We start from the raw sequence: 14,243 nt of genomic DNA, 5'->3' as shown, positions 1-14,243 counted from the left end.
AAATTTAGGTTACTATTAATTTGTGTCCTATCAATGTCATATCAAGTTAAACTTTTCTTAACTCATAATTTCAATAGTTTCTTGCTATTTTCAATTTTGGAAAAAAAAAGTCTAACTCTGTTAAAACATTAGCATCTGATGTTGCCAATTCAATTCCTGAACTTGAATTCAAACAAACCACAAAATTTTTATACTGTGTTCTAGAATTTCAATGGAGTTATCTAGAACAAATTTTCTTCATAACATTTAGTATTATAAAGCACTTTCTTATTATGACCACTATAGCTGACCCCACAGCATCTGCTGCTTCGTGGAGTCACACCAGGCCCTTCACTCTGTTTCTTAAGTTCTACTTACATCTCTATATAATCTAAAGAACATAGAAAATGGCAGTATGGGGGCTGGAGAGATGGCACAGAGGTTAAGAGCATTGCCTGCTCTTCCAAAGGTCCTGAGTTCAATTCCCAGCAACCACATGGTGGCTCACAACCATCTGTAATGGGGTCTGGTGCCCTCTTCTGGCCTACAGGCATACACACAGACAGAATATTGTATACATAATAAATAAATATTTATTTATTATGCAGTATTATTTATTACGGCAGTATGGTGTGGAATGTCCTTCTCTAATCTGCAAATTTGTGTGTGTCCCATTGGTTAATAAAGAACCTGTTTGAGCCTACGACAGGATAGAATATAGCTAGGCAGGAAATCCAAGCAGAGCTAGAGAGAGAAAGAAGGCGAGGTGGAGAGAGCTGCCAGGAAGCTGCCCATAGAGCAGGATGCCGGAACACCTAAGGTAATGCCACTGCCCCTTGGCAATATACAGACTATTAAAAATGGGTTAATTTAAAAGCGAGAGCTAGCCAGTAATAGCCTAAGCCATCAGCCAAGCAATTACATCACTATTAGCCTCTGAGTGATTGATTATTCTATAACCAGTTGTCAGGACCAGTGGGCAGGAAAGAAACCACTACAATGGGCTTAGGCAATACAGAGAAAAGCCTCCGGTTACAGTAGTACACTGGCTCGTGTATTTAAACCTTTGTTCTTCCATGACTATCCCACCAACAAAATGTTCACAAAACAAACCCGACAAAATATCAGTGTCTGTGCCAGGCATGGGTGGTGCACACCTTTAATGCCAGTGCTTGGGAGGCAGAAGCAGGGAGATCTCCAGGTTCAAGGAGACCAGCCTGGTCTACAGAGCAAGTTCCAGGACAGCCAGGACTACACAGAAAAACCCTGTCTCAAAAAACAAAACAACAGAAAAAAAAAGAAATGAAAGAAAGAAGAAAGAAAGGAAGGAAACAAAGAAGGAAGGAGAGGGAGGGAGGAAGGGAAGCAGGAAGGGAAGGAGAGAGGGAGGAAGAGAGGGAGGGAGGGAGGAAGGGGGAGAGAGAGAGAGAGAGAGAGAGAGAGAGAGAGAGAGAGAGAGAGAGAGAGAGAGAGAGAGAGAGAGAATACCAATTAGCTTTGACCTTGCAGTTTTTCTGTGTAAGCCTCTTAAGAGTTGAGATTATAGTCCTGTGTCTCCATGTCTGGCTTAAAAGAATCATTAATCAGTGTTGAAGTTGGCAGCATAGTTGACTGGTTCTTCTGGAATTTTCATCAAAGTTCAGCCATGATTTCACAAGGATCCATTATTTGCCAAAGCCTGTGTAAGGCAGCTAGGATTTAGACACACAGTGGAAGGCAGGTTTTGGTTATTGTTCTCTATGTCCCCTCTATTGTGCCCTGCATGACCATATCCTCAAAAAACAGTATTCTTGAGCTAATCTATCTCTCTCCTCTTAGTAAAATAAATACATACTGAATGAAGAGTTGATGTTATCATCTTGCTTCCAGTATTGTGGAGAATGAAGAGCCCCCAAAACATGTAAGAACACAGCATCAAATAGCCCAGTGCAACCCAAGTTTCAAGTCTCAGAAGTTTAACGTCCTTGGCTTGATTGACACCTCTAAGTGAGTAGCCTTGCCTTAACTGTGCTTAGCCCTGGAGGATCAATTAAGGTCAGCCCTCAACTGTTTCAACACTGACCTGGAACACTTAAAAAATGTTCACTGTAATTCCTTAACTATTACAAGAAATCATCTGTTTGAACATGAGCATGTTCTCTAAGAAACCTTAGTTAAAATCACCATTCATTACACTACCTGAGATAATTTCCAACTAGTTTAATAATAACACAAAGCTGCTTCAAACACACTTGAGAATTTACCTTCATCAAGTGGGAGAACACTATGACAAAGAAATGCATTCTTTCCAGAATAAAACTCCCCAGTTTCTTCCGTAACTACCTCTTTCAAACATTTCTTTTCTGTCTTTTATGTTTCTCGGTTATTTTGCCTTCTCGTCTCAATTGCTCACTTTTCTATTGTGCTTGACTTTGTAACTTGGGAATCTGCGTTGACTGGCTGAGTCACACTGAAGATTCCCTCCCTCCATCTGCCCGATGATAATTACAGCACTTACCAGCAGCCCTGTTCTCCCAGAACCCTTCTTTAATCAACAGTCTGCTCCATCTGTATTCTATATTGGGCTGGTTAACATCTCAAAGTCCTAGAAGCCTGATAAAAACAGTATTTGTCCTCTAGTTTATAGAGTTAGTAAGATTAGCCTACTGTTAAAGTCACAGACCTGGAGCACTCAATAAAATGTTAACTGTAAGGATGATGTAAATTTTTCTATTTAGACATTTCTGTATTCTTAGTTACAAGCATCATTGGTTGCATTACAATAAGTAACTTCCTGTATTTCCTTCAAAGCCCATCGAGAGGCCTGGCCATCTAGACACCTAGTTTATTCTAAAATGGCTTTCTAACAGAAAGTGGACCAAGGGAGTGCTTACAAGGAACTGGGGGTTTAAGAATAAGAAGTCGGTTTCATCCTAAATGCTGAAATTATAAGATGTAAGTCCTAGGAGCTGTCAGTGGTTACATATCCCGCTTGTGGAAGGAGACCATCCAGGGTGAGAGGAATAATATGATCCTGAGACATTTGCAGAGAGGAAGAAGGGTTGCTGGTGGTACTGATGGTTCCAGGGTTCTTGCTGGCCTGGAACCTTGGTTTTCCCATACAAGACATTGGTTTTTTTTTCCAATAATTAATCCTTTGGTCACAGACAATTTGAGTTTGAGTTTTATCACTTGAAATGAAAATAGTCGTAATACATAAAGAGTAATGATGTGGGATTCCCCTATGTATGCTGTGAATACCATTGGTTAATAAAGAAACTGACTTGGCCTGATAGGGTAGAACATAACTAGGTGGGGAAAACTAAACTGAATGCCGGGAGGAAGAAGAGTGGAGTTGCAGAGAAGTCATATAGTTCCCCTAGAGACAGACGCTGGACGGAACTTTACCCTGTAAGCCACAGCCACGTGGTGATACACAGATTAATGGAGATGGATTAAATTAATATGTAAGAGCTAGCCAATAAGAAGCTAGAGCTAATAGGCCAAGCAGTGATTTAATTAAGACAGTTTCTGTGTGGTTATTTCGGGTCTGAGTTGCAGTACAACCAGAACGACCAAGCAGTCTCCTTCAACAGAGTAACCTCTACTTTCAGTCGTTGTTATAAAAAGTAGGTGAGATTAAAAAAAATCAATAATTGCCTCGCATATTACCTGGTGTATAATACTTGCTTTAAAAATGGTATCCACTGACCAGCCTGGTCTACAAGAGCTAGTTCCAGGACAGGCTCCAAAGCTACAGAGAAACTCTGTCTCGAAAAACAAAAAAAAAAAAAAAAAATGGTATCCACTAATATTCTTCAGACAGTGCAAATATAAATTCTATGTCAATCAATTAATGAACACAACTTTTCAAATCTTCCAATCTTCTTGCAGTTTCAAAAATCACACAGAGGATCCTTTAGTTTGGGATCTTGAAAGTACTGAAGTGTCAGAAATGTCCTGAATTAATTTTACTGACTATGTTGTGTGAGTCTAACTGAAAGGCTCGTGTATGTCAAACAGCCTTAGAGAACAATCAGCCCCAAGACCAAGCGTCCGTGTTCCTTCAACATGTGTGTTTAAGCATCCAGAAGGAGAGCAGAAAGAGTCAGGCTGATCCCACAGAGGTAAGGTGTGCCTAACACATATGAAACACTGACACAATGAGAACCCTCCTGTCTTCACAGTGAAAAGCACACGGAAGAGTAAGAGAAACACGCAATCGGCAGAGCATACCTGGAGGGACACCACACTGACGGTGTCAAAGTGGATGTGTCCATTGGGCTCTGTGACAGCAGGGTTGGCATAGCATGTCACACCGTTGATTGCAGGTAACGGTAACGTTTTGGGCTGATGGGCTTTTTCTTTAGAACTGAAGTCATCATTCCCGAAGTGGGTGTGATCGTTCTGCATGTGGATAAAACAAGAAGGTTATAAGAAGAAAATGATCATGCAGATATGAAGATAGTCCACTGTTTTTCATTTTATAAAAGACAAACTTTTATATCTATTTATAATGTGATCTCTTTAAAGTGCTAACATTTCTCCTTTTAACAGATTCTCATGTACGAGATTATGTGGTTGTTTTCAGATTTCTCCGTGTTAGGATATATATATATATGTATATATATATACATATATATATACATATATATACATATATATGTATGATGAATATAAAGGGAATACAAAATTATCCATATCTTTTGCATTGAATCAGGGTTAATAGTTCCAAATACACATGCCAATATATTGATTTTTTTATTCTCTTTATATTTGCCAGTATAAGAGTCAGACTGTTCGTATGGTTCACAATTCTTGCCTTTGTTGGGGATCCTGGGAAAGCAAGATATCAAATGTCTTCGGTCAAGACCATTTACCTGTCCGTATGTTTTCAGTAGCATCTTAAGTGTTCTCTCAACAAAGAAAAGCATATAAAATCCACCAAACACAGCAACCGCCTTCTCCACATAATTGTCAACTTTGGGATTAAATCCAAATGCCTAAGAAGGGGGAACAGGACAATTCAGACAAAACCAAGTAGTTTAATTGATTACTGGAAAACAATACCATAACTTCTCACTATGCAATTTTCCCCAAAGTTGTAAGTCCACCCTCACACAAATACTCTGAAGCATGAGTAACCAGATGTATTAAAACCTTCCTATTAGAAGTTGTCCTGTGAACTAAAACCACCAGCTCTTACAGGCTCCTGTCTGGAACATCTACAGGAACATTTGCTTTGAGTGACTTCTGAAGCAGACAAGATGCTAAACACACATACAGAGAATACTGCATTGTGCTAAATGTATCATACATACATACAAGGGGCCTCTGTCAACCACACACAGTTAATCTCTCATCTTGCAGGCCTATGGTAAGTATAGGGAGGAATTTGTAGTCTACCTTCAATAATTTGGACTTTTGATAATCTATAGAAAACAATAAACAATCAAATTGCAGAAAACTTAAATTTGCCAAATGAAAGGCAGAGTGAGGTGTGGAGTCCTCCGAGGTGCCCTGGCGCTGTCTGAGCATGTCCTGATGCCGTCCTAGCGCTGTCTGAGCTTGTCCTGATGCCTTCCTAGGACAGTCGCTTTGTCTCTGACTCCAACATTCCTTGATATTCAAGACAACCTTTGCCACTCACTGCGGCTCTGCCTTCTCTATCCAGAGCCTTACAGACCCATCATAAAATGCTGCGAGGGTTATGAAGACTAAAATGCATGACATACTAAAAGGTTCAAAATAAGCACATATTCACAGAAACACACGGCCCAACCCCTTACCTCTGGAATAAGCTGGAAAATAGCATTTGAGAAAAGGGTCCCAATCGCCAACCCCACGAAATAAGTTAGAATCTTGGGGAAGTACGACTTCTTTATCAACGGGGTCAAAATCAATCCCAGGAGAGATGCCAAATTAATAATTGTCACCGACAGGATTCCGTAGATCCAGACTACAGGTACAAGGGAAAGGAGTAAATATGAGTTACGGCCAAGGAGCCAAGTGCATTGCTACACAATAACCTGTAACATTTCTTCTTTAAAGCCTTCAAAAATACCTTCTTCGAAACTAAAATTCTCATTGAAAGTCATACAGAAAATTGAGAGAATACATACAGCAGACTGAAAATTAATAGAAACATTGGTAGGAGCTTGGGCTATAGGTCAGTTGGTACAACCCTTGCTTATCATGCACAAGGCCCTGAGTCCAGTCAAGCATTTCATAAACTAAGCATAGTGGTACATGCCTGTGATCTCAGCACTTGGCAGGTGAAATTAGGAGGAGCACCACTCCAAGGGCATCTTCATCTGCATAGCAAGCTCAAGGTTAGCCGGGGCAATGGATGGGAAAGGAGATAGCAAACTGTGCTTGTGGCTTAAGTTGCCCTACGCTGCATTGCGCAAACTCGCCTTGCCAGGCCCAGATGAAGATGTGAGAGATGCTGACAACAGAGAGAGGTGGTTCATCTTTCACTCACATACCATGTATGTGGTGTGTATGTGAGTGGTATGTGTATGTAGTGTTTATGTGTATATGGTGTGTATAGTGTGTATATGTGGTGTACTGGGGGGTTGGGGTGTGATGTGTGTGTGTTGTGTGTGGTATGTATGTAGTATGTGTAGTGTGTGTGTGTTGTGTGTGTGTTGTGTGCGGTATGTATGTGGTGTGTGTAGTGTGTGTGTGTTTTGTGTGGTGTGTGTGTGTGTTGTGTGTGGTATGTATGTGGTGTGTGTAGTGTGTGTGTGTGGTGTGTATACATGGTGTGTGTGTGGTATGTGTGTGGTGTGCATATGTGGTGTGTATGAGTTGTGTGTATATGCGGTGTTTATATGTGTGTGGTGTGTATAGTATGTATATATGGTGTTTCGGGGGATTGGGGGTGTGATGTATGTGTGCTGTGTGTGGTATGTATGTGGGTATGTGGTGTGTCTAGTATGTGGGGTGTGTGTGTGTGTGTGTGTGTGTGTGTGTGTGTGTGTGACATGTTTCCAACGAAACATGGCCAAGTGTTGAGATCTTTCTTTTTCTGTTTTTTTTTTCTATTCTTTAAATCAGCAGAGAAAAAGAATCTGTTCCTGCAATCCTAGAGAAACTCATGAGCACCGTCCACCTCATCTTTCTGAGTTCACAGCTCCATCGTTGGCATGTGATGATGGACAGCACACTCTTCAAGGATGCTTGAAGTAAGAATCTATGATTCTTACATCTTATTTAGATTAAATAGCACTCTATGAACTTTTCCAAAAACAAGGCAGTTTTGGACCTTTAAATTACTGCTAAGATATGATTAATTTCTCTTCTAAAGAAGCTAATTTATCATCCATTAACTGTATATAACAGCGTGGTTTATAAAGCAAATGAAAGGCAACTTCAAAAAAACTGGTGAAATGAAAGATCTCTGAAAAATGAGACTATTTCATCTTCACACCAAAACGTCAATATAAATCTGTTCAGACCATTTTTAATAATGGCCCCCTTTGAATTAGGTTTATTTTGATTTTTTTTAGTCCCTTGAAAGACCTTGAATTCAACTTGCAAACAGTGAAAAGTTATATTCAAAATTTTATACGTTTGGTTGTTTTCAATTTCCTGTGAGAAAGATAAGGGCTGGGGAGTACAGTAAACCTGTGGACACTTGTGCTGTGGGCACTTGTGTAAGCAGCTGGGGACACATCTGCAGAGAAGGGCACTTGCTGCACGGCCAAGGAGATTTTAGTTCAACTCTCCAGCACCCATATCAAAAGCTCATGGTTCCACACATGCCTACAATACCAGTGTTTCGAGAAACAGAGACAGGGAGAACTGCCAGGACTTGGTGGCCATCAGCCTAACTCCAGGTTCAGTGAGAGTTCCTGCCTCTAGAGACCAAGGTAGAGAGCCACAGAGTGGGACAAATGACTTCCTCCTCTGACCCCAAATGCACACATCAGGGCACTCCAACTCATACATGTATATAGTCTCCACGCCTACACCTAGACACACACACGTACATGTGCATACACGGAAAGATCAGACACAATCTTCTCAAGCTGTGCCAAGTACTGTTCCTGTCACTGACATACATTGGTTCATTTTGGTGCTACCCACAATCCTATGGCAAAGAAGTGATGATTACACCCAGCTTACACATAAAGGGACTCAGGCAGAAAGACACTGAATAATTGTTCAAGACCACTCAACCACACTCAAATAAAGCTGTTAAGTGCCACCCCAAATGACAATGCATTGCCAAACAAAACAGGTTAGCTGAGGCAAGCACTCCACTCCCTTTACTGGGTTCTCTGTCCAAATATTTGGAGCCTTTCTGATCTTGTAACTAAAACTGTTTACTTTCCGCTTTATGACTTGGTGGTGTTGACCCAAAACTCTCTCTCACTTCCTGCTTTCTCCTTCCCTGTTCTCACCTCCTGGCCCCCGTCTGACATAGAGTAACCTGAACAGCTGAATCTCTCTTCTCTTCCTCTCTCTCTCTCTCTCTCTCTCTCTCTCTCTCTCTCTCTCTCTCTCTCTCTCTGTCTGTCTCCCCTTCCATCATTTGCTCTCATTCTCACTCCTTGCTTTTCTGGCACACTCTTCCTCTGTATCCCAGACTGGCCTTGAACTCACGGTGATCCTCCTGCCTCAGGCCCGGAGGTTCTAGGACTGTGGGCCTGAGCCACCACACCCAGATTTAGAAACGCTTTGGAATCTCAGTAGCTTTCCTTTACTGGTGACGCTTCGTGAAACTGTGGGCAATACTGAAGCCAATGTTATCCGAGGTACTTTATGAGCATTGTTATTTAATCCTTACAGCAACACTGTGAGAAAGGAGCTAGACTCGTTGAGGAAACTGAGGTAAAAAGAGGTCAAAACAGGCTCCCAACAAGGCCAGAAAATGGACTTCGAAGTCTGTGCCTTTATTAGTATGCATTCCCAGTAAGTGCTAGTATATTAAAAGTTCTTCTGGGGGCTGGATAGATGGCTCAGAGGTTAAGAGCATTGCCTGCTCTTCCAAAGGTCCTGAGTTCAATTCCCAGCAATCACATGGTGGCTCACAACCATCTGTAATGGGGTCTGGTGCTCTCTTCTGGCATGCAGGCATACACACAGACAGAATATTGTATAATAAATAAATAAATAAATAAATAAATAAATAAATATTTTTTATAAAGTTCTGCTGCATTTGTTTTCAAGAGTAAAGTATAAAGCATTAAAATGTGAAAGGCTTCTAGAAATGTAAACAGGCTCTAGCCAACCTTTGTAATTCTGGCATCTCCTTCCATCTACAAATGCTAAAGGGTTAGCAACTCCAGGCTTTAAGAGTTCATCTAGAAACACATTAGTTTCCCTCTACCGTCTATCACAACTGCAGACACATTGACAAGTTTTAAAATAACACAATCAGCAAAAGGTGACAGAAAACTGACTCATCAATTAAGCCAAATAATATGCAACCTGGCATCACAGTATATGGCTTAAAATCAAGAAGTGGTTGCATACAGACAAATAAAATTATCTTTATGATGTGGCTGTAGTCATAAAAGTCTCTAGAGCAGTGGTTTTCAACCCGTGGGTCTCAGTCATATATCTGCATATCATATTTATATTACCATTCATAACAGTGGCAAAACTGCAGTGGCAATAAAATAATTTTATAGTTGGAGGTCACCACAACATGAAGAACTCTGTTAAAGGGTTGCAGCATTAGGAAGGTTGAGAACCCCTGATCTAGGGGAACAAGGAAGACTGTAGGTATGGAGAAAGTGGGAAGGGAAAAAGGAGGGCAGTTTGGGGGATAAATGTGATCAACGTACAACATCTATTTGTATAAAAAAGTCCATATGTAACAGAGCACAAAGTTTGGTGAGTATATACAATAAAAACTCAAAAAGTAAAAGAAGAAGGAAGAGGAGGAGAAGGAAGAAGAAAAGGGAGGAGGAGGAAGAGGAAGAGGAAGAGGAAGAGGAAGAAGAGGAAGAAGACCAGGAAGAGGAAGAGGATGACGACGACGACGATTAGATTGGGAGTTTTAAAGTATACTAAGGGTAGTCTTGATCCCACGAGGGGAAGAGTGCTGCTTACAAAGCTTATGAGTTTCCACTATTCTTATCAAAACACTGGCTGAATCTTATTTTACCAGGAGGGCTCTCACAAATTAATTAAAAGCAATAAACAAGAAAAGGGTGCATGTGAGCCTGATCTCTGGCTGCCTCTCAGACTTTCCGAGGGAGTGAGGTAAGGGGGCGGCTGCTAGGTACCTTCGGAAAGACTCGGCTTCGCATTGTGCTTCTCCTGATCCTCGCAGGGATGAAAGCTCAGCTGCTGTAAGATGGCAGGGCAGATGGCAGAGAAGTTCGAGCTGGTTATCTGCGTAGCGTTTGAGAAGCCGTGGAGAGAAAAGATGTCTTCTGCGGACAAACACTGAAACAGAGGAAACACAGGAGCACCAGCGGTGATGCGGTCAGCACGCGTGGGCAAGCACTCCAAGCCTTAGCGTCTAAGGAGACATACTACATTCCATCCGGGTATACGGCGGCGCTGGTTCTACACCAGAGCCCACTACAGAAATGAACGAACCTCCACAACGGTGAACCTAATACTAGGAAGAAACAAACGAAATGGCAAAAGGATTATTTAATCAACAGCATATCTAATGTGAACAAAAGAAAGTAAGATTAAAAATTGGTTTAGAAGTTGAGGAGTAACTTGAAAACTAATAGTAAGAGATGGCTGTGGGCATAACTCAGGGGTAGGGGACTAGCCTGGCATACACTAAGTCTGAGTACTCATAAAACATGATATGAGCAAAAGCACACTGGTGGCATTTGGACTCAGGGCTCTGTCATTGTCTCAATTCACCTTTTTGGTTGTTTAAATGGACACTTTGAGGGGCTGTCAGGGTAGCTTTCTAGCATTCTGTGTTGAAAGATATTCGGTTCCTTACAGTCCTGCAGTTTAAAAGTGTATTTATCCATGTAGCAATAATAGTTCAAATATATAAAAAGCCGGTGGTGGCGCACGCCTTTAATCCCAGCACTCGGGAGGCAGAGGCAGGCGGATCTCTGTGAGTTCGAGACCAGCCTGGTCTACAAGAGCTAGTTCCAGGACAGGCTCCAAAGCTACAGAGAAACCCTGTCTCGAAAAAACCAAAAAAAAAAAAAAAAAAAAAAAGTTTTAAAATCTATCTTAGCTCAAACTATTGTTTACTAAAATATGCATTAATCTAAATGATGATAAAGTAGCTTTTCTATATTACAGAGAGTTTTGGAGCTAGTGCTGGGCCGTTTAGAAATTCATTAGCTTTTTAATGAGGCAAAGAATCTGCATTAGAAAAAGAAATCTCTTCAAAGATAATTTTTAAAGGCTCATTTACTCTCAAGTGCATTTTCACTGTAAACTATATTCTGAATACTTGCATCCCTAAGAAGATAACAAAACGGATTAAATAATAATAAATTAATAATAAATTAATAATAAATTAATGCTATAAAATTAGAAAGGGTGGGCAAACTCACTCTCTCAAACAGAAGCCTGAGAAATATTTTTTGTGCGTTTCAGTCAATACTCCAGTCCCACTAAAAGCTTAGCTTTTAGTTCTATAAACAAAAATGTTTTCCTCAAAATTTATGTCAGATCCCTAATCCACAGGGTGATGATAATGTGGAAATAGTCTCATGTAAATAATTAGGGTTCGAAGAGGCCATGCAGGAAGGGTCCTAGTCCAAGTGGATGAGCGCCCCATGAGAAGGGACACTAGAGAGAGCCCAGCTGGAAGGAGCCCGTCTATGAGCCACAGATCACCTCACATTCTAGCGCTTTGACCTTGGACTTTCAATCCCTAGAACAACTAGAAAATTAATTTCTATTGGCTAAGGCACTTCATATTGCCATGGCAGCCTGACCTGAATAATGCCCCGTGGATGGTGTTGAGAATGTGAAGGTTGATGTAGGGGCCAGAGAGATGGCTCAGCAGTGGAGAGCTCTCTATGCTCCTGCAGAGAACTGGAGTTTAGTTCCCAGAACCTACACAGGGCTGCTCACAGCCACCTGTAACTCCAGCTCCAGGGCATCTGATGCCCTCTTCCGGCAGCAATGGGGCTGCATGCGCAGGGTATGCATACAGACAAGCAAGGGACACACAGATACACAGAAAGAAAAATAAATATTGTAAGTCAATGTATTTGACCATGAAACACTTTAATACCTTTCACGATAGAAACAATGAAATTAGAAATTCTAAATAGTGATAAAGGAGACCAATGCTTTTGTCGAGGAAAAAAATGTAAAGACATCAAGTACAGCAAACTGCATGCAACTGTCAAAAACTGAGATGACAATTACTTTACATGAAATGCATGTTCAGATTTTTTGAAAGATTTTTTTAATTCTTGAGGTTTCAATATCATACCAGTTCTCCCCTCCACTTCCTCTCTCTAAAACCTCCCAAATACCCAACGCTGCTCTCTCCTAATAGGCATTCCTATAGCTGCAAGCACAGAACACTAGACTCACAGAAGAAGGAAGTAGCTGGGTAGCCAGCTGGAGAAAGGTAAGAAGGTACAGCTCATTCCTGACCTGGAGGATGCCCAGAGGCAAAGTTGCCAGACTCAAAACCTACAGAGCATACTTGGGTCAGTCTTGGTTCCAGTCATTAACAGGTGTGCCAACACAAACACAAGGCGGTACTGGTTCCCAGCAAAGGAGCCTTAACCCACATGATCTTCCAGTTCCTCCAAATAAAATCCCAAGGAAAAAGAAAAGCAAGCTATAAATAATGCTCAAAGACTTGTCAGAATTCAAACCCTAAGACATTCAAAACGTGACAATTATTACGGAATTCTTTTTAGATCCAAATTGTAGATCAGAAAGTCAGCTTGCTAAGGCATAGTTAGTATTTCTTCATGAAGTAACAGTTTAAATGCCATAGCCTTTCAAAATGCCCTAATTGTCCATCATGCATTTCTAAAACCTCCTGTGGGCAATCAGGAAAAATAATCAGGGCAATAAAATGAGAATAGAATGAACACCTTGAGAGAACTTAGAATTCATGATCTGTCAGTATTTATATAGAATTTTTGCTGGGCAGGTGGTCAGAAACTACAGTAGTTGACCGTTGCAACCACCCAACAGGCAGAGAGATGGCAAACCTCGAAGTTGCGCTTGCCTTTTGGAAAGAGGATGAGCACAGACTATGTGCCAAAACAGAATCAATGTGGGCCTGATGGGCTGAAAATTGCTCATCCACAAAGAAATAGAAGGCAAATAAAGTTGAACGCTGGCCTATTTTTGTCTGCTTCAGTCTTAATTTACTAAAGTTAAACCCCAAACTAAAGAAGGCAATGTCTATGAAGGGGCAGAGTCTCCACTAGAGAAGCAAACAGAATTTGGGGCCCAGTGCCTCTGTAGGGAAGGCACAAAACCGGTTGGACCAGTGGCAGTGCTGAGGAAGTCTGACCCCTCTGGAGCACATCCTTTTACCTCCAAACAATGAGTGGTACCTTCTGGGAATTACAGGGTCACAAGAGGTTGTGGTAAAACAACTCAGGGGTGATAGCACCAAACGACATGTCCTGAAGACTCACTGCACGTCCCCAGACTGTCACACTTACCTACTAACAGGTATTCTTACTCTCTAGGGTCCCACCCAAACTATGACCTTCTAGGCTCTGTGCTCTAGGGACCTAACTCTCATCTGCAAACACCCTGACATCAGTGGGTTGCTATTCGCTCCTCTCAGCCACGGTAAACTGGTTTGAAGCCCCTTATGTACACAAGACACCAAGGAAAGGCAGCCATAATGGTAAAGGGGGTTTAGACTGTATTACACACAGCCCCCGAATTATACTCAGAATCGTTTCACCAAATGACTTCATGTCTCTTTGCCTGTGCCCCTGCTCCTTCCTCATCCCATCTCAAATTTCTCTGCTTCATTTCCGGAAGTCTTTGTGGCACACTAGGGATTAATGTAAGGAAAGGATGTGGGGACGATTACAAGTTCCTCCCTCTGCATTTTATACAACTGAAATCTGTGTAACAAATTATTACTATAACAATTATTCTTATTATGATGACTCCCAAGGTATGTGGCAAGACTTGAAGCAGTAGTCTTCCAAAACTTACAAGGGCTCTCTTCTTGGTTAAATTTTAGCCTGACCTCAGGCCTCAACCTTGATGGTCATTGTTATGGGGCCTTCATCTCCTCCTTACTAAAGAACTTGTGAAGTTATTTAGGGAGAATGCTCCCACTCTTAATGACTGACTACTTTCAAGTCAAACTCATAGGACTTTGCCATGGAGGC

General features: G+C 41.3%; 1 protein-coding gene across 2 annotated transcripts in view; it reads right to left on the bottom strand.

Moving 5' to 3' along the window:
- Nucleotides 1-14,243, bottom strand: part of Slc39a8 (solute carrier family 39 member 8) — a 54,379-nt gene that overhangs the window by 17,542 nt on the left and 22,594 nt on the right. For both annotated transcript variants that reach the window (XM_038311170.2, XM_038311171.2), the window contains exons 3-6: nt 10,203-10,365; nt 5,748-5,917; nt 4,839-4,961; nt 4,195-4,365 (exon numbers count right to left, since the gene is read on the bottom strand). In XM_038311170.2, coding sequence (XP_038167098.1) covers nt 4,195-4,365; nt 4,839-4,961; nt 5,748-5,917; nt 10,203-10,365 — 627 coding nt within the window. The remainder of the gene's footprint in view (nt 1-4,194; nt 4,366-4,838; nt 4,962-5,747; nt 5,918-10,202; nt 10,366-14,243) is intronic.

This window comes from Arvicola amphibius, chromosome 14 (assembly GCF_903992535.2).
Source record: "Arvicola amphibius chromosome 14, mArvAmp1.2, whole genome shotgun sequence".
Lineage (NCBI taxonomy): Eukaryota > Metazoa > Chordata > Mammalia > Rodentia > Cricetidae > Arvicola > Arvicola amphibius.
The sequence above is the reverse complement of the archived record's forward strand: the minus strand, read 5'-3'. Positions and strand labels throughout refer to the sequence as shown.